This window comes from Lissotriton vulgaris, chromosome 2_2, assembly GCF_964263255.1.
Source record: "Lissotriton vulgaris chromosome 2_2, aLisVul1.2, whole genome shotgun sequence".
Lineage (NCBI taxonomy): Eukaryota > Metazoa > Chordata > Amphibia > Caudata > Salamandridae > Lissotriton > Lissotriton vulgaris.
Window position 1 is genome coordinate 322,960,676 of NC_141688.1, and position 19,733 is coordinate 322,980,408.

The 19,733-nt window shown below is 56.1% G+C and overlaps 1 protein-coding gene across 1 annotated transcript in view; it reads left to right on the top strand.

The window, feature by feature from the left end:
• Positions 1 to 19,733, top strand: part of MYBPC3 (myosin binding protein C3) — a 412,405-nt gene that overhangs the window by 294,288 nt on the left and 98,384 nt on the right. Inside the window, exons 25-27 of the mRNA XM_086959710.1 lie at positions 4,373 to 4,561; positions 5,325 to 5,459; positions 16,547 to 16,714. Coding sequence (XP_086815836.1) covers positions 4,373 to 4,561; positions 5,325 to 5,459; positions 16,547 to 16,714 — 492 coding nt within the window. The remainder of the gene's footprint in view (positions 1 to 4,372; positions 4,562 to 5,324; positions 5,460 to 16,546; positions 16,715 to 19,733) is intronic.

Consider the following 19,733-nt stretch of genomic DNA (forward strand, 5'->3'; position numbering starts at 1 on the left):
CCCTTTGAGCTACCCCGCCAGCCCTTTGAGCTACCCCGCCAGCCCTTTGAGCTACCCCGCCAGCCCTTGACGCGCGACCCCTTGACACGCGACCCCGCCAGCCCTTGACGCGCGACCCCGCCAGCCCTTGACGCGCGACCCCGCCAGCCCTTGACGCGCGACCCCGCCAGCCCTTGACGCGCGACCCCGCCAGCCCTTGACGCGCGACCCCGCCAGCCCTTGACGCGCGACCCCGCCAGCCCTTGACGCGCGACCCCGCCAGCCCTTGACGCGCGACCCCGCCAGCCCTTGACGCGGGACCCCGCCAGCCCTTGACGCGGGACCCCGCCAGCCCTTGACGCGGGACCCCGCCAGCCCTTGACGCGGGACCCCGCCAGCCCTTGACGCGCGACCCCGCCAGCCCTTGACGCGCGACCCCGCCAGCCCTTGACGCGCGACCCCGCCAGCCCTTTGAGCTACCCCGCCAGCCCTTTGAGCTACCCCGCCAGCCCTTGACGCGCGACCCCGCCAGCCCTTGGCGCGCGACCCCGCCAGCCCTTGGCGCGCGACCCCGCCAGCCCTTGACGCGCGACCCCGCCAGCCCTTGACGCGCGACCCCGCCAGCCCTTGACGCGCGACCCCGCCAGCCCTTGACGCGCGACCCCGCCAGCCCTTGACGCGCGACCCCGCCAGCCCTTGACGCGCGACCCCGCCAGCCCTTGAGGCGCGACCCCGCCAGCCCTTTGAGCTACCCCGCCAGCCCTTTGAGCTACCCCGCCAGCCCTTTGAGCTACCCCGCCAGCCCTTGACGCGCGACCCCGCCAGCCCTTGGCGCGTGACCCCGCCAGCCCTTGACGCGCGACCCCGCCAGCCCTTGACGCGCGACCCCGCCAGCCCTTGACGCGCGACCCCGCCAGCCCTTGACGCGCGACCCCGCCAGCCCTTGACGCGCGACCCCGCCAGCCCTTGACGCGCGACCCCGCCAGCCCTTGACGCGCGACCCCGCCAGCCCTTGACGCGCGACCCCGCCAGCCCTTGACGCGCGACCCCGCCAGCCCTTTGAGCTACCCCGCCAGCCCTTTGAGCTACCCCGCCAGCCCTTGACGCGCGACCCCGCCAGCCCTTTGAGCTACCCCGCCAGTCCTTGACGCGCGACCCCGCCAGCCCTTGACGCGCGACCCCGCCAGCCCTTGACGCGCGACCCCGCCAGCCCTTGACGCGCGACCCCGCCAGCCCTTGACGCGAGACCCCGCCAGCCCTTGACGCGCGACCCCGCCAGCCCTTGACGCGCGACCCCGCCAGCCCTTGACGCGCGACCCCGCCAGCCCTTGACGCGCGACCCCGCCAGCCCTTGACGCGCGGCCCCGCCAGCCCTTGACGCGCGGCCCCGCCAGCCCTTGACGCGCGACCCCGCCAGCCCTTGACGCGGGACCCCGCCAGCCCTTGACGCGGGACCCCGCCAGCCCTTGACGCGGGACCCCGCCAGCCCTTGACGCGCGACCCCGCCAGCCCTTGACGCGCGACCCCGCCAGCCCTTGACGCGCGACCCCGCCAGCCCTTGACGCGCGACCCCGCCAGCCCTTGACGCGCGACCCCGCCAGCCCTTTGAGCTACCCCGCCAGCCCTTTGAGCTACCCCGCCAGCCCTTGACGCGCGACCCTGCCAGCCCTTGGCGCGCGACCCCGCCAGCCCTTGACGCGCGACCCCGCCAGCCCTTGACGCGCGACCCCGCCAGCCCTTGACGCGCGACCCCGCCAGCCCTTGACGCGCGACCCCGCCAGCCCTTGACGCGCGACCACGCCAGCCCTTGACGCGCGACCCCGCCAGCCCTTGACGCGCGGCCCCGCCAGCCCTTGACGCGCGACCCCGCCAGCCCTTGACGCGCGACCCCGCCAGCCCTTGACGCGCGGCCCCGCCAGCCCTTGACGCGCGACCCCGCCAGCCCTTGACGCGCGACCCCGCCAGCCCTTGACGCGCGACCCCGCCAGCCCTTTGAGCTACCCCGCCAGCCCTTTGAGCTACCCCGCCAGCCCTTGACGCGCGACCCCGCCAGCCCTTGGCGCGCGACCCCGCCAGCCCTTGGCGCGCGACCCCGCCAGCCCTTGACGCGCGACCCCGCCAGCCCTTGACGCGCGACCCCGCCAGCCCTTGACGCGCGACCCCGCCAGCCCTTGACGCGCGACCCCGCCAGCCCTTGACGCGCGGCCCCGCCAGCCCTTGACGCGCGACCCCGCCAGCCCTTTGAGCTACCCCACCAGCCCTTGACGCGCGACCCCGCCAGCCCTTTGAGCTACCCCGCCAGCCCTTTGAGCTACCCCGCCAGCCCTTGATGCGCGGCCCCGCCAGCCCTCGACGCGCGGCCCCGCCAGCCCTTGACGCGCGACCCCGCCAGCCCTTTGACCTACCCCGCCAGCCCTTGACGCGCGACCCCGCCAGCCCTTTGAGCTACCCCGCCAGCCCTTGACGCGCGGCCCCGCCAGCCCTTGACGCGCGACCCCGCCAGCCCTTTGAGCTACCCCGCCAGCCCTTTGAGCTACCCCGCCAGCCCTTTGAGCTACCCCGCCAGCCCTTGACGCGCGACCCCGCCAGCCCTTGACGCGCGACCCCGCCAGCCCTTGACGCGCGACCCCGCCAGCCCTTGACGCGCGACCCCGCCAGCCCTTGACGCGCGACCCCGCCAGCCCTTGACGCGCGACCCCGCCAGCGACGCGCGACCCCGCCAGCCCTTGACGCGCGACCCCGCCAGCCCTTGACGCGCGACCCCGCCAGCCCTTGACGCGCGACCCCGCCAGCCCTTGACGCGCGACCCCGCCAGCCCTTTGAGCTACCCCACCAGCCCTTGACGCGCGACCCCGCCACCCCTTGACGCGCGACCCCGCCAGCCCTTGACGCGCGACCCCGCCAGCCCTTGACGCGCGACCCCGCCAGCCCTTGACGCGCGACCCCGCCAGCCCTTGACGCGCGACCCCGCCAGCCCTTGACGCGCGACCCCGCCAGCCCTTGACGCGCGACCCCGCCAGCCCTTGACGCGCGACCCCGCCAGCCCTTGACGCGCGACCCCGCCAGCCCTTGACGCGCGGCCCCGCCAGCCCTTTGAGCTACCCCACCAGCCCTTGACGCGCGACCCCGCCAGCCCTTTGAGCTACCCCGCCAGCCCTTTGAGCTACCCCGCCAGCCCTTGATGCGCGGCCCCGCCAGCCCTTGGCGCGCGGCCCCGCCAGCCCTTGACGCGCGACCCCGCCAGCCCTTTGAGCTACCCCGCCAGCCCTTGACGCGCGACCCCGCCAGCCCTTTGAGCTACCCCGCCAGCCCTTGACGCGCGGCCCCGCCAGCCCTTGACGCGCGACCCTGCCAGCCCTTGACGCGCGACCCCGCCAGCCCTTGACGCGCGACCCCGCCAGCCCTTGACGCGCGACCCCGCCAGCCCTTTGAGCTACCCCGCCAGCCCTTTGAGCTACCCCGCCAGCCCTTTGAGCTACCCCGCCAGCCCTTGACGCGCGACCCCGCCAGCCCTTTGAGCTACCCCGCCAGCCCTTGACGCGCGGCCCCGCCAGCCCTTGACGCGCGGCCCCGCCAGCCCTTGACGCGCGACCCCGCCAGCCCTTGACGCGCGACCCCGCCAGCCCTTGACGCGCGACCCCGCCAGCCCTTGACGCGCGACCCCGCCAGCCCTTGACGCGCGACCCCGCCAGCCCTTGACGCGCGACCCCGCCAGCCCTTGACGCTCGACCCCGCCAGCCCTTTGAGCTACCCCGCCAGCCCTTGACGAGCGACCCCGCCAGCCCTTTGAGCTACCCCGCCAGCCCTTGACGCGTGGCCCCGCCAGCCCTTGACGCGCGACCCCGCCAGCCCTTGACGCGCGACCCCGCCAGCCCTTGACGCGCGACCCCGCCAGCCCTTGACGCGCGACCCCGCCAGCCCTTGACGCGCGGCCCCGCCAGCCCTTGACGCGGGGCCCCGCCATCCCTTGACGCGGGGCCCCGCCAGCCCTTGACGCGGGGCCCCGCCAGCCCTTGACGCGGGGCCCCGCCAGCCCTTGACGCGGGGCCCCACCAGCCCTTGACACGCGGCCCCGCCAGCCCTTGACGCGGGGCCCCGCCAGCCCTTGACGCGGGGCCCCGCCAGCCCTTGACGCGGGGCCCCGCCAGCCCTTGACGCGCGGCCCCGCCAGCCCTTGACGCGCGGCCCCGCCAGCCCTTGACGCGCGACCCCACCAGCCCTTGACGCGCGACCCCGCCAGCCCTTGACGCGCGACCCCGCCAGCCCTTGACGCGCGACCCCGCCAGCCCTTGACGCGCGACCCCGCCAGCCCTTGACGCGGGACCACTAAGCACAGATGGGCTGCTCCGACCTTCTGAACCTGTGTGAAGCCCTTGTCCTTCCCTCCCCACAGGTTACATCCTGGAACGCAAGAAGAAGAAGAGTTACCGTTGGATGCGGCTGAACTTCGACCTCCTGAAGGAGCTCACTTTTGAAGCGAAGCGGATGATTGAAGGCGTTGCCTATGAAATGCGTGTCTACGCTGTGAACGCCATTGGGATGTCCAGGCCCAGCGAGCCATCACAGCCGTTCGTGCCCATCGGTACGTTGAGGTGTCGGGTCTTCTGTACGCCACTATCAGCTTCCATTCAACCCATCCCAACCTGTAACCGCTGTCAGCTTTCTGTTTCTTTTCACATTGTTGCAGTCTTTCTCTCCCCGCCCTGATTTCTTTTCTCCCCACTTCTTATCACCCTGCAAAGGTTTTAAGTATACACCTCTTCAGTTTCATTAAGCCAAACATAACAGCTTACCACTGTATGACCAAAAACACAGTAAATATTCTATTAACTTTAAACTGGCTGAATCATGAGATATTCTTAAATTCCTTGATTTCCCCTCACAGTATCAGTTTGAAGTTTTTATTAACCCCTTCCATGCTCATGACGAGCTCAGCTCATCATGAGGCACAGTTGAGCTGTGCTGATGACGAGCTGAGCTCGTCATGAATATAGGAGCTTTCCAATTTCCAGCACAGGGGAAAAATAACCACAGCAGCGATGTGGTTAAATTACTAAATTTAGCCTTCAAATATTAACTGGGATTACTTTATATTTCATACATTTTTGTTGCATACAAATAAAGGAATGGATCACGACCCCGCCAAGACTCTGACTCCTACTGATGCCAGATACAAAAGAGTGTGTCAGGTCGAGGATCACACCCCTTGCTTCTGGCTCAGCCTTCAGTCTTAGTTCTGCGCAGGGTGAATGTCGGATGCCTCAACGTCTCCTCGCCTCCCCTCCAGACCCCACAGTGACTAGCTCTGACGAGATCCCTCATTTATCGCCTTCTTGTGTTCTCAGCTCCTCCAAGTGAACCCAACAACCTGTCTGTGGAGGACATCTCTGACACCACCATCACCCTGCGGTGGAGACCTCCAGAGCGCATCGGGGCCGGTGGCCTGGATGGATACCTCGTGGAGTACTGCAAAGAAGGATGTGAGTATCTTTTGTGGACCAGGGGTCTGCAGGGTCCCATGAAATGAAATAAAATGAAATGTTCATTTATAACGTGTACTAATACCCGAGGGTGTCTAGGTGCAAATGCTCTGATTGGAAGAGGGAAAAGAGAAAGGACTAGGAATGGTGGGAAGGACAGTATTAGAAGAGCCTTACTTATTAAACAACCGGGAGGCCGATTCACATAACTAATATGAGACAAAATCCTAAAATTACTACTTTTGGTATTCACAGAAGGCATTTAGTAGTAGTAAAGTTAGGATTTTCTTTTTAAAACCAAAACTTAAGACCTAGAACATATGTGAGTTACTTAAGTGCCTTCTGCCTGTAACCCTTAACTAGCACTAGCACTCACCACAACTCAAAGAGTCTTGTACACACGGTCATCAGAGCCTTCTACACACACTCGAGCCTTGTGCACACTCTCAGCAGGGCCTTGTACACACCCTTGATCCTTGTACACACTCACAGCAGGGCCTTGTACACACACACAGCAGAACCTCGAACACACTCTCAGCAGGGCCTTGTACACACTCTCAGCAGGGCCTTGTACACACTCACAGCAGGGCCTTGTACACACTCACAGCAGGGCCTTGTACACACTCACAGCAGGGCCTTGTACACACTCTCAGCAGGGCCTTGTACACACTCACAGCAGGGCCTTGTACACATCCACAACAGAGCCTTGCACACACACAGTAGAACCTCGTACACACTCACATTACAGCAGAGCCTTGTACACACTTACAGCAGAGCCTTGTACACTCACAGCAGAGCCTTGTACACTCACACACATACACAGCAGAGCCGTGTACACTCACAGCAGAGCCGTGTACACACTCACAGCAGAGCCCTGTACACACCCACAACAGAGCCTTGCACACACTCACATCACAGCAAAGCCTTGTACACACCCACAACAGAGCCTTCTACACACTTGCAGCAGAACTTTGCACATACACACACACCCACACACATACACAGTAGAGCCTTGTACACACACACAAACATACACAGCAGAGCCTTGTACACACCCACAACAGAGCCTTGTACACACTTGCAGCCGAATCTTACACACACTCACATTACAGCAGAGGCTTCTACACACTTACAGCAGAGCCGTGTACACAATCACAGCAGAGCCGTGTACACAATCACAGCAGAGCCGTGTACACAATCACAGCAGAGCCTTGTACACAATCACAGCAGAGCCGTGTACACTCACAGCAGAGCCGTGTACACTCACAGCAGAGCCTTGTACACTCACAGCAGAGCCTTGTACACACTCACAGCAGAGCCATGTACACTCACAGCAGAGCCGTGTACACACTCACAGCAGAGCCGTGTACACACTCCCAGCAGAGCCGTGTACACTCACAGCAGAGCCTTGTACACTCACAGCAGAGCCGTGTACACTCACAGCAGAGCCGTGTACACACTCACAGCAGAGCCTTGTACACACTCACAGCAGAGCCGTGTACACTCACAGCAGAGACGTGTACACACTCACAGCAGAGCCGTGTACACACTCACAGCAGAGCCGTGTACACTCACAGCAGAGCCGTGTACACTCACAGCAGAGCCGTGTACACAATCACAGCAGAGCCATGTACACTCACGGCAGAGCCTTGGACACACTCACAGTAGAGCCCTGTACATACACACACACACACACACACACACACACAGCGGAGCCTTGTACACTCACATTAGAGCCGTGTACACACTCACAGCAGAGCCGTGTACACACTCACAGCAGAGCCATGTACACACTCACAGCAGAGCCGTGTACACTCACAGCAGAGCCGTGTACACTCACAGCAGAGCCGTGTACACAATCACAGCAGAGCCATGTACACTCACGGCAGAGCCTTGGACACACTCACAGTAGAGCCCTGTACATACACACACACAAACACACACACACAGCGGAGCCTTGTACACTCACAGTAGAGCCGTGTACACACTCACAGCAGAGCCGTGTACACACTCACAGCAGAGCCGTGTACACTCACAGCAGAGCCGTGTACACTCACAGCAGAGCCGTGTACACAATCACAGCAGAGCCGTGTACACTCACGGCAGAGCCTTGGACACACTCACAGTAGAGCCCTGTACATACACACACACACACACACACACACACAGCAGAGCCGTGTACACTCACAGCAGAGCCGTGTACACACTCACAGCAGAGCCGTGTACACACTCACAGCAGAGCCGTGTACACTCACAGCAGAGCCGTGTACACACTCACAGCAGAGCCGTGTACACACTCACAGCAGAGCCGTGTACACACTCACAGCAGAGCCGTGTACACAATCACAGCAGATCCTTGCACACACTCACATCACAGCAAAGCCTTGTACACACCCACAACAGAGCCTTCTACACACTTGCAGCAGAACTTTGCACATACACACACACCCACACACATACACAGTAGAGCCTTGTACACACACACAAACATACACAGCAGAGCCTTGTACAAACCCACAACAGAGCCTTGTACACACTTGCAGCCGAATCTTACACACACTCACATTACAGCAGAGGCTTCTACACACTTACAGCAGAGCCGTGTACACAATCACAGCAGAGCCTTGTACGCTCACAGCAGAGCCGTGTACACTCACGGCAGAGCCTTGTACACAATCACAGCAGAGCCGTGTACACAATCACAGCAGAGCCTTGTACACAATCACAGCAGAGCCTTGTACGCTCACAGCAGAGCCTTGTACACAATCACAGCAGAGCCTTGTACACAATCACAGCAGAGCTGTGTACACAATCACAGCAGAGCCTTGTACACAATCACAGCAGAGCCTTGTGCACAATCACAGCAGAGCCGTGTACACTCACAGCAGAGCCGTGTACACTCACAGCAGAGCCGTGTACTCTCACAGCAGAGCTTTGTACACACACAGCGGAGACTTGTACACACACAGCGGAGCCTTGTACACTCACAGCAGAGCCGTGTACACTCACAGTAGAGCCTTGGACACACTCACAGTAGAGCCCTGTACATACACACACACACACACACACACACACAGCGGAGCCTTGTACACTCACAGTAGAGCCGTGTACACACTCACAGCAGAGCCGTGTACACACTCACAGCAGAGCCGTGTACACTCACAGCAGAGCCGTGTACACACACAGCGGAGCCTTGTACACTCACAGTAGAGCCTTGGACACAATCACAGCAGAGCCGTGTACACTCACAGCAGAACCGTGTACACACTCACAGCAGAGCCGTGTACACTCACAGCAGAGCCTTGTACACTCACACACATACACAGCAGAGCCGTGTACACTCACAGCAGAGCCGTGTACACTCACAGCAGAGCCGTGTACACACTCACAGCAGAGCCGTGTACACAATCACAGCAGAGACTTGCACACACAAACATACACAGCAGAGCCTTGTACACACCCACAACAGAGCCTTGTACACACTTGCAGCCGAATCTTACACACACTCACATTACAGCAGAGGCTTCTACACACTTACAGCAGAGCCTTGTAGACACCCACAGTAGAGCCTTGTACACTCACAGCAGAGCCTTGTACACAATCATAGCAGAGCCTTGTACACACTCACAGCAGAACCTTGTACACTCACAGCAGAGCCTTATACACACTTACAGCAGAGCCTTGTACACTCACAGTAGAGCCTTGCACACAATCACAGCAGAGCCTTGCACACAATCACAGCAGAACCTTGTACACTCACAGCAGAGCCTTGTACACTCACAGCAGAGCCGTGTACACACTCACAGCAGAGCCGTGTACACTCACAGTAGAGCCTTGCACACTCACAGTAGAGCCGTGTACACAATCACAGCAGAGCCTTGTACACACTTGCAGCCGAATCTTACACACACTCACATTACAGCAGAGGCTTCTACACACTTACAGCAGAGCCGTGTACACAATCACAGCAGAGCCTTGTACGCTCACAGCAGAGCCGTGTACACTCACGGCAGAGCCTTGTACACAATCACAGCAGAGCCTTGTACACAATCACAGCAGAGCCTTGTACGCTCACAGCAGAGCCGTGTACACTCACGGCAGAGCCTTGTACACAATCACAGCAGAGCCGTGTACACAATCACAGCAGAGCCTTGTACACAATCACAGCAGAGCCTTGTACACAATCACAGCAGAGCCGTGTACACAATCACAGCAGAGCCTTGTACACAATCACAGCAGAGCCGTGTACACTCACAGCAGAGCCGTGTACACTCACAACAGAGCCGTGTACACTCACAGCAGAGCCGTGTACACTCACACACATACACAGCAGAGCCGTGTACACAATCACAGCAGAGCCTTGTACACAATCACAGCAGAGCCGTGTACACACACAGCGGAGCCTTGTACACTCACAGTAGAGCCTTGGACACACTCACAGTAGAGCCCTGTACATACACACACACACACACACACAGCGGAGCCTTGTACACTCACAGTAGAGCCGTGTACACACTCACAGCAGAGCCGTGTACACACTCACAGCAGAGCCGTGTACACTCACAGCAGAGCCGTGTACACACACAGCGGAGCCGTGTACACTCACAGCAGAGCCGTGTACACACTCACAGCAGAGCCGTGTACACTCACAGCAGAGCCTTGTACACTCACAGACATACACAGCAGAGCCGTGTACACTCACAGCAGAGCCGTGTACACACACAGCGGAGCCTTGTACACTCACAGTAGAGCCTTGGACACAATCACAGCAGAGCCGTGTACACTCACAGCAGAGCCGTGTACACTCACAGCAGAGCCGTGGACACACTCACAGCAGAGCTGTGTACACACTCACAGCAGAGCCTTGTACACAATCACAGCAGAGCCGTGTACACTCACAGCAGAGCCTTGTACACAATAACAGCAGAGCCTTGTACACAATCACAGCAGAGGTGTGTACACTCACAGCAGAGCCTTGTACACTCACAGCAGAGCCTTGTACGCTCACAGCAGAGCCTTGTACACTCACAACAGAACCTTGTACACACTCTCAGCAGAGCCTTGTACACACTCACAGCAGAGCCTTGTACACTCACAGTAGAGCCGTGTACACACTCACAGCAGAGCCGTGTACACACTCACAGCAGAGCCGTGTACACACTCACAGCAGAGCCGTGTACACTCACAGCAGAGCCGTGTACACTCACAGCAGAGCCGTGTACACAATCACAGCAGAGCCATGTACACTCACGGCAGAGCCTTGGACACACTCACAGTAGAGCCCTGTACATACACACACACAAACACACACACACAGCGGAGCCTTGTACACTCACAGTAGAGCTGTGTACACACTCACAGCAGAGCCGTGTACACACTCACAGCAGAGCCGTGTACACTCACAGCAGAGCCGTGTACACTCACAGCAGAGCTGTGTACACAATCACAGCAGAGCCGTGTACACTCACGGCAGAGCCTTGGACACACTCACAGTAGAGCCCTGTACATACACACACACACACACACACACACACAGCAGAGCCGTGTACACTCACAGCAGAGCCGTGTACACACTCACAGCAGAGCCGTGTACACACTCACAGCAGAGCCGTGTACACTCACAGCAGAGCCGTGTACACACTCACAGCAGAGCCGTGTACACACTCACAGCAGAGCCGTGTACACAATCACAGCAGATCCTTGCACACACTCACATCACAGCAAAGCCTTGTACACACCCACAACAGAGCCTTCTACACACTTGCAGCAGAACTTTGCACATACACACACACCCACACACATACACAGTAGAGCCTTGTACACACACACAAACATACACAGCAGAGCCTTGTACACACCCACAACAGAGCCTTGTACACACTTGCAGCCGAATCTTACACACACTCACATTACAGCAGAGGCTTCTACACACTTACAGCAGAGCCGTGTACACAATCACAGCAGAGCCTTGTACGCTCACAGCAGAGCCGTGTACACTCACGGCAGAGCCTTGTACACAATCACAGCAGAGCCGTGTACACAATCACAGCAGAGCCTTGTACACAATCACAGCAGAGCCTTGTACGCTCACAGCAGAGCCTTGTACACAATCACAGCAGAGCCTTGTACACAATCACAGCAGAGCCGTGTACACAATCACAGCAGAGCCTTGTACACAATCACAGCAGAGCCTTGTGCACAATCACAGCAGAGCCGTGTACACTCACAGCAGAGCCGTGTACACTCACAGCAGAGCCGTGTACTCTCACAGCAGAGCCTTGTACACACACAGCGGAGACTTGTACACACACAGCGGAGCCTTGTACACTCACAGCAGAGCCGTGTACACTCACAGTAGAGCCTTGGACACACTCACAGTAGAGCCCTGTACATACACACACACACACACACACACAGCGGAGCCTTGTACACTCACAGTAGAGCCGTGTACACACTCACAGCAGAGCCGTGTACACACTCACAGCAGAGCCGTGTACACTCACAGCAGAGCCGTGTACACACACAGCGGAGCCTTGTACACTCACAGTAGAGCCTTGGACACAATCACAGCAGAGCCGTGTACACTCACAGCAGAACCGTGTACACACTCACAGCAGAGCCGTGTACACTCACAGCAGAGCCTTGTACACTCACACACATACACAGCAGAGCCGTGTACACTCACAGCAGAGCCGTGTACACTCACAGCAGAGCCGTGTACACACTCACAGCAGAGCCGTGTACACAATCACAGCAGAGACTTGCACACACAAACATACACAGCAGAGCCTTGTACACACCCACAACAGAGCCTTGTACACACTTGCAGCCGAATCTTACACACACTCACATTACAGCAGAGGCTTCTACACACTTACAGCAGAGCCTTGTAGACACCCACAGTAGAGCCTTGTACACTCACAGCAGAGCCTTGTACACAATCATAGCAGAGCCTTGTACACACTCACAGCAGAACCTTGTACACTCACAGCAGAGCCTTATACACACTTACAGCAGAGCCTTGTACACTCACAGTAGAACCTTGCACACAATCACAGCAGAGCCTTGCACACAATCACAGCAGAACCTTGTGCACTCACAGCAGAGCCTTGTACACTCACAGCAGAGCCGTGTACACACTCACAGCAGAGCCGTGTACACTCACAGTAGAGCCTTGCACACTCACAGTAGAGCCGTGTACACAATCACAGCACAGCCTTGTACACACTTGCAGCCGAATCTTACACACACTCACATTACAGCAGAGGCTTCTACACACTTACAGCAGAGCCGTGTACACAATCACAGCAGAGCCTTGTACGCTCACAGCAGAGCCGTGTACACTCACGGCAGAGCCTTGTACACAATCACAGCAGAGCCTTGTACACAATCACAGCAGAGCCTTGTACGCTCACAGCAGAGCCGTGTACACTCACGGCAGAGCCTTGTACACAATCACAGCAGAGCCGTGTACACAATCACAGCAGAGCCTTGTACACAATCACAGCAGAGCCTTGTACACAATCACAGCAGAGCCGTGTACACAATCACAGCAGAGCCTTGTACACAATCACAGCAGAGCCGTGTACACTCACAGCAGAGCCGTGTACACTCACAACAGAGCCGTGTACACTCACAGCAGAGCCGTGTACACTCACACACATACACAGCAGAGCCGTGTACACAATCACAGCAGAGCCTTGTACACAATCACAGCAGAGCCGTGTACACACACAGCGGAGCCTTGTACACTCACAGTAGAGCCTTGGACACACTCACAGTAGAGCCCTGTACATACACACACACACACACACACAGCGGAGCCTTGTACACTCACAGTAGAGCCGTGTACACACTCACAGCAGAGCCGTGTACACACTCACAGCAGAGCCGTGTACACTCACAGCAGAGCCGTGTACACACACAGCGGAGCCGTGTACACTCACAGCAGAGCCGTGTACACACTCACAGCAGAGCTGTGTACACTCACAGCAGAGCCTTGTACACTCACAGACATACACAGCAGAGCCGTGTACACTCACAGCAGAGCCGTGTACACACACAGCGGAGCCTTGTACACTCACAGTAGAGCCTTGGACACAATCACAGCAGAGCCGTGTACACTCACAGCAGAGCCGTGTACACTCACAGCAGAGCCGTGGACACACTCACAGCAGAGCTGTGTACACACTCACAGCAGAGCCTTGTACACAATCACAGCAGAGCCGTGTACACTCACAGCAGAGCCTTGTACACAATAACAGCAGAGCCTTGTACACAATCACAGCAGAGCCTTGTACGCTCACAGCAGAGCCTTGTACACTCACAACAGAACCTTGTACACACTCTCAGCAGAGCCTTGTACACACTCACAGCAGAGCCTTGTACACTCACAGTAGAGCCTTGTGCACAATCACAGCAGAGCCGTGTACACTCACGGCAGAGCCTTGTACACAATCACAGCAGAGCCGTGTACACAATCACAGCAGAGCCTTGTACACAATCACAGCAGAGCCTTGTACACAATCACAGCAGAGCCGTGTACACAATCACAGCAGAGCCTTGTACACAATCACAGCAGAGCCGTGTACACTCACAGCAGAGCCGTGTACACTCACAGCAGAGCCGTGTACACTCACAGCAGAGCCGTGTACACTCACAGCAGAGCCGTGTACACTCACACACATACACAGCAGAGCCGTGTACACAATCACAGCAGAGCCTTGTACACAATCACAGCAGAGCCGTGTACACACACAGCGGAGCCTTGTACACTCACAGTAGAGCCTTGGACACACTCACAGTAGAGCCCTGTGCATACACACACACACACACACACAGCGGAGCCTTGTACACTCACAGTAGAGCCGTGTACACACTCACAGCAGAGCCGTGTACACACTCACAGCAGAGCCGTGTACACTCACAGCAGAGCCGTGTACACACACAGCGGAGCCGTGTACACTCACAGCAGAGCCGTGTACACACTCACAGCAGAGCCGTGTACACTCACAGCAGAGCCTTGTACACTCACAGACATACACAGCAGAGCCGTGTACACTCACAGCAGAGCCGTGTACACACACAGCGGAGCCTTGTACACTCACAGTAGAGCCTTGGACACAATCACAGCAGAGCCGTGTACACTCACAGCAGAGCCGTGGACACACTCACAGCAGAGCTGTGTACACACTCACAGCAGAGCCTTGTACACAATCACAGCAGAGCCTTGTACACAATCACAGCAGAGGTGTGTACACTCACAGCAGAGCCTTGTACACTCACAGCAGAGCCTTGTACGCTCACAGCAGAGCCTTGTACACTCACAACAGAACCTTGTACACACTCTCAGCAGAGCCTTGGACACACTCACAGTAGAGCCCTGTACATACACACACACACACACACACACAGCGGAGCCTTGTACACTCACAGTAGAGCCGTGTACACACTCTCAGCAGAGCCTTGTACACACTCACAGCAGAGCCGTGTACACTCACAGCGGAGCCTTGTACACTCACAGTAGAGCCTTGTACACAATAACAGCGGAGCCTTGTACACTCACAGTAGAGCCCTGTACACAATCACAGCAGAGCCGTGTACACTCACAGCGGAGCCTTGTACACAATAACAGCAGAGCCGTGTACACTCACAGCAGAGCCTTGTACACTCACAGTAGAGCCCTGTACATACACACACACACACACACACACACACAGCGGAGCCTTGTACACTCACAGTAGAGCCGTGTACACACTCACAGCAGAGCCGTGTACACACTCACAGCGGAGCCTTGTACACTCACAGCAGAGCCGTGTACACTCACAGCAGAGCCTTGTACACAATCACAGCAGAGCCGTGTACACACTCACAGCGGAGCCTTGTACACTCACAGCAGAGCCGTGTACACACTCACAGCAGAGCCGTGTACACACTCACAGCGGAGCCTTGTACACTCACAGCAGAGCCGTGTACACTCACAGCAGAGCCTTGTACACAATCACAGCAGAGCCGTGTACACAATCACAGCAGAGCCTTGTACACTCACAACAGAGCCTTGTACACACTCACAGCAGAGCCTTGTACACTCACAGCAGAGCCGTGTACACAATCACAGCAGAGCCTTGTACATACACACACACACACACACACACACACAGCGGAGCCTTGTACACTCTCAGCAGAGCCTTGTACACTCTCAGCAGAGCCGTGTACACTCACAGCAGAGCCTTGTTACACGAGAGACATGTAGATTCTCTCAGCAGAGCCTTGTTGCAGGCAGAACTTTAAGTGGGCCGGGTCCTGCCGGTGCTCAGCCCCGGAAGTTCTAAAGAACAGGTGCAGAGACGGGTCCCTTCGGGCTCTTCATATTTTTCTGCCCTCACCTTCCGGGTGGAATAAAAAATCTTATCTCTGCGGCAGCGCCAGCCTGCACTGCCTTTGAAGTGGCTTCAAAGAGACTCCTTGTAGTTCTTTCAGTCGTCTCGTGATGTCAGAACTGAAGCATTTTTGATATGTTATGCTGCGCATTGATAGTTTTTGCTTATTCAACTTATGCAACTAACAACCATTGGCAAAGACAATATTCCTGGCTTCTGGTATGTGCAATGTTACTTGTTGAATCATATAGCTGGATGCAATGACAGAAGCAACAAAATACTGGTTGGGTGGCTCACTATGCTAATCACAGATTTTTAGCTTTACTCTTTAGTTTAGCCACCCCCTTTTGAGAGCCTTACCTCCCTCACCTCCCCCCCCCCCCACCCACTTTTTCAAACCCACTTAAAGCTCTGTCACGGGTCTGCTGTAATATGTAACATCTTCAAGCCTCTCTCGGAGACTCTCAGATACTCTTTTTATATGAACTCTTGTTCGATTATTGGTTTGCAGTCATGTCGTCCTCAGTCCTTTGTCATTAGTCTCTGATAATACCATGCCCTGTCTGGCTCTTTCTCTTATGCATTGTGATTTGGTTGCAGCCTTTGTTTTGTGTTTGCCCTCGCAGTGCGCTGCTCGCGGTCACTTGGCGCTACACTTGGGGTGGGTGATGCTCCCAGTTGACCGTCTGTCCTCTCCTTCCCCCACAGCATCAGAGTGGGTCGCTGCTCACCCGGAGCTGACGGAACGCACCACTATGGTGGTCAAAGACCTCACCACGGGCGACAAGCTCCGGTTCCGGGTCCGAGCGCAGAATATTGCGGGTCTGAGCGAACCAGCGGTGCTGAAGGAGGCCATAACCATCCGGGAGATCATGCGTAAGTGCCGCGCAGCGCCTCGAAGCGCACAGGCTCCCTGCAAGGAGCACGCCCGACAAGCACTCAGCCCCACGCCCCCCTGACTGAGGGGTGCATTGTAGTACAAAGCGCGAGCCAGGGCAGGAGTCGGAGGTACACGCGGGTGGACGGCATCCACCCACTTATTTCACAGGGGGGACGCCGTCCACTTTGCCGAGAAGTTGGGCCACACTGATAAAGATGCTGTACGGGGACACTTTCAGCAGCTTAAATACAACAAAGGGGGGGAGAGAGAGAGAGACAAGTGAATTCACTCTTCCTTAGCAATATGATTAAACAAATTAGAAGCCACTCAGCAAGTGGTGGTGATCCCTAAAGTGATGGGGAGCACACAGTGTTGTTTAAATGCCCCTCACACACCAACATGCCCCTTGGTGTCATGCTTCATCATCGGGGCCTTCGCACCCCTCTGCGGGATGCGGCGTGCTGCGACTCACGAATACGTAGGAGCACTTGATAGTGAACTATGTGTAGGTGTGTGTTTAAGGGAAGAAGTGTGAGTGGTGAGGTGAGGTGAAAAAGTGAAAATTAATTAAAAAAGTGAAAAATAATTAAAAAATACCTGGCTCGTAGGAAAAATTATTTAATATGTCCTCGGCTGGTATCACTAAAAGTGCAAAGTGAGGTTGATAATATACGTATTAGGGTATATCAACCAATGAAAGCGTCGACATGTTTCGGAGTCCAGCGACTCCTTCTTCAGGACGAGGATATGCACGTTATCCTCACCTTACTCACATGGAATGTAGAATGTCAAAGTGTATTCTACAAAAACAAAAACTAGGTGAAATGTACCTATTAATGTAATTATGAAAAAGCTCAGTTGCGCCCAATTGGCGTTAGAGAAACCTGTGGAATAAAAAGACATAATAAACATCTCAGTCGGACGTCCTGGAACAGGGAAAAAGACAATGCTTTCAAGTCAATAATGGGTAAAAAAAACCAAAAATAAGGTTCAGGAACCCTGTAAAAAAACATTGAAAATGACACACAGTAGACATAGACATACATCTGTAGTAAAATACATAAGGGTATTTTTTCTCCCCAAAACATCACTGTGGAGGAGGGGGAGGAGTTGTTAAATGGAGGCTTACTTATAGTTCAAGGTTTTATGACCTCATGAGCCTAAGCGTGGTATTGGGTAGCGTGGTAATGAGAATACACTCAGCAAGTGGTGGTGATCCCTAAAGTGATGGGGAGCACACAGTGTTGTTTAAATGACCCTCACACACCAACAGGCCCCTTGGTGTCATGCTTCATCATCGGGGCCTTCGCACCCCTCTGCGGGATGCGGTGTGCTGCGACTCACGAATACGTAGGAGCACTTGATAGTGAACTATGTGTAGGTGTGTGTTTACATGCGCGTTGACTGTAACAGTCTTAGTCGTATCCCGGGCACCACGCATGCGCGATTACATCAGCGCTAGCTTCTGGCGCATGCGCACTCGGTCCCCGTACCGCGCAGTACCAGAGCTCATCTACTCTGAACAGCAGTACTTGGGCATGTTTCCGTGCCTAATAAACCAATTTACTCCCCAATTGGAAGCAAGGGCAGTATATAAGAGTAAAATCGCCAACCTCACTCCACACTTCATCGGAGCAGCGTTGAGGGGAAGGCAGGCGATTATACCATGCAGTAACCATGAGTTGGGTCATAGCATCGAGGATGAGCTTTTTCTCTCCCAAATTACTACAACAACCTAAAACCCTCCCTTAATATCCTTTAGGTTGCTTTACTGAGCAATGAGGAAGGAATCCCCCAATACCACGCTTAGGCTCATGAGGTCATCAAACCTTGAACTATAAGTAAGCCTCCATTTAACAACTCCTCCCCCTCCTCCACAGTGATGTTTTGGGGAGAAAAAATACCCTTATGTGTTTTACTACAGATGTATGTCTATGTCTACTGTGTGTCATTTTCAATGTTTTTTTACAGGGTTCCTGAACCTTATTTTTGGGTTTTTTTACCCATTATTGACTGGAAAGCATTGTCTTTTTCCCTGTTCCTGGACGTCCGACTGAGATGTTTATTATGTCTTTTTATTCCACAGGTTTCTCTAACGCCAATTGGGCGCAACTGAGCTTTTTCATAATTAACATTGATAGGTACATTTCACCTAGTTTTTGTTTTCTGTAGAATACACTTTGACATTCTACATTCCATGTGAGTAAGGTGAGGATAACGTGCATATCCTCGTCCTGAAGAAGGAGTCGCTGGACTCCGAAACATGTCGACGCTTTCATTGGTTGATATACCCTAATACGTATATTATCAACCTCACTTTGCACTTTTAGTGATACCAGCCGAGGACATATTAAATAATTTTTCATACGAGCCAGGTATTTTTTAATTAATTTTCACTTTTTTAATTAATTTTCACTTTTTCACATCACCTCACCACTCACACTTCTTCCCTTAAACACACACCTACACATAGTTCACTATTAAGTGCTCCTACGTATTCGTGAGTTGCAGCACGCCGCATCCCGCAGAGGGGTGCGAAGGCCCCGATGATGAAGCATGACACCAAGGGGCCTGTTGGTGTGTGAGGGGCATTTAAACAGCACTGTGTGCTCCCCATCACTTTAGGGATTACCACCACTTGCTGAGTGGATTCTAATTTGTTTAATCACACTTTCAGCAGCGCCTGCATCTTGTCATCTGCTTTCGATCACAACAAGGTGCAGACGGGGTCGGGGCTCTCTTATTTCAGACTCCTGCTGGGATACTCGGCCATAACTAAGGCCGAGTCTCTGGGCTGGAAGGTCAGGACCTTCACACCCAGAATCAAATGCAGCAGAGGGGAGACAAAGGCTCGCACCTTCTTAGCACTTCACACACACTTAAGAGAGGCAGCTTTCCACTCTGTTCAGGCTCTGTTTAGGAGATTTGCCTGTGCTGTAAGCACTGCAGTTGTGTTGCTCTTTCCCAGTATTTGCACAAAATAAATAAAATTTATATACGCGTATTACCCCTGAG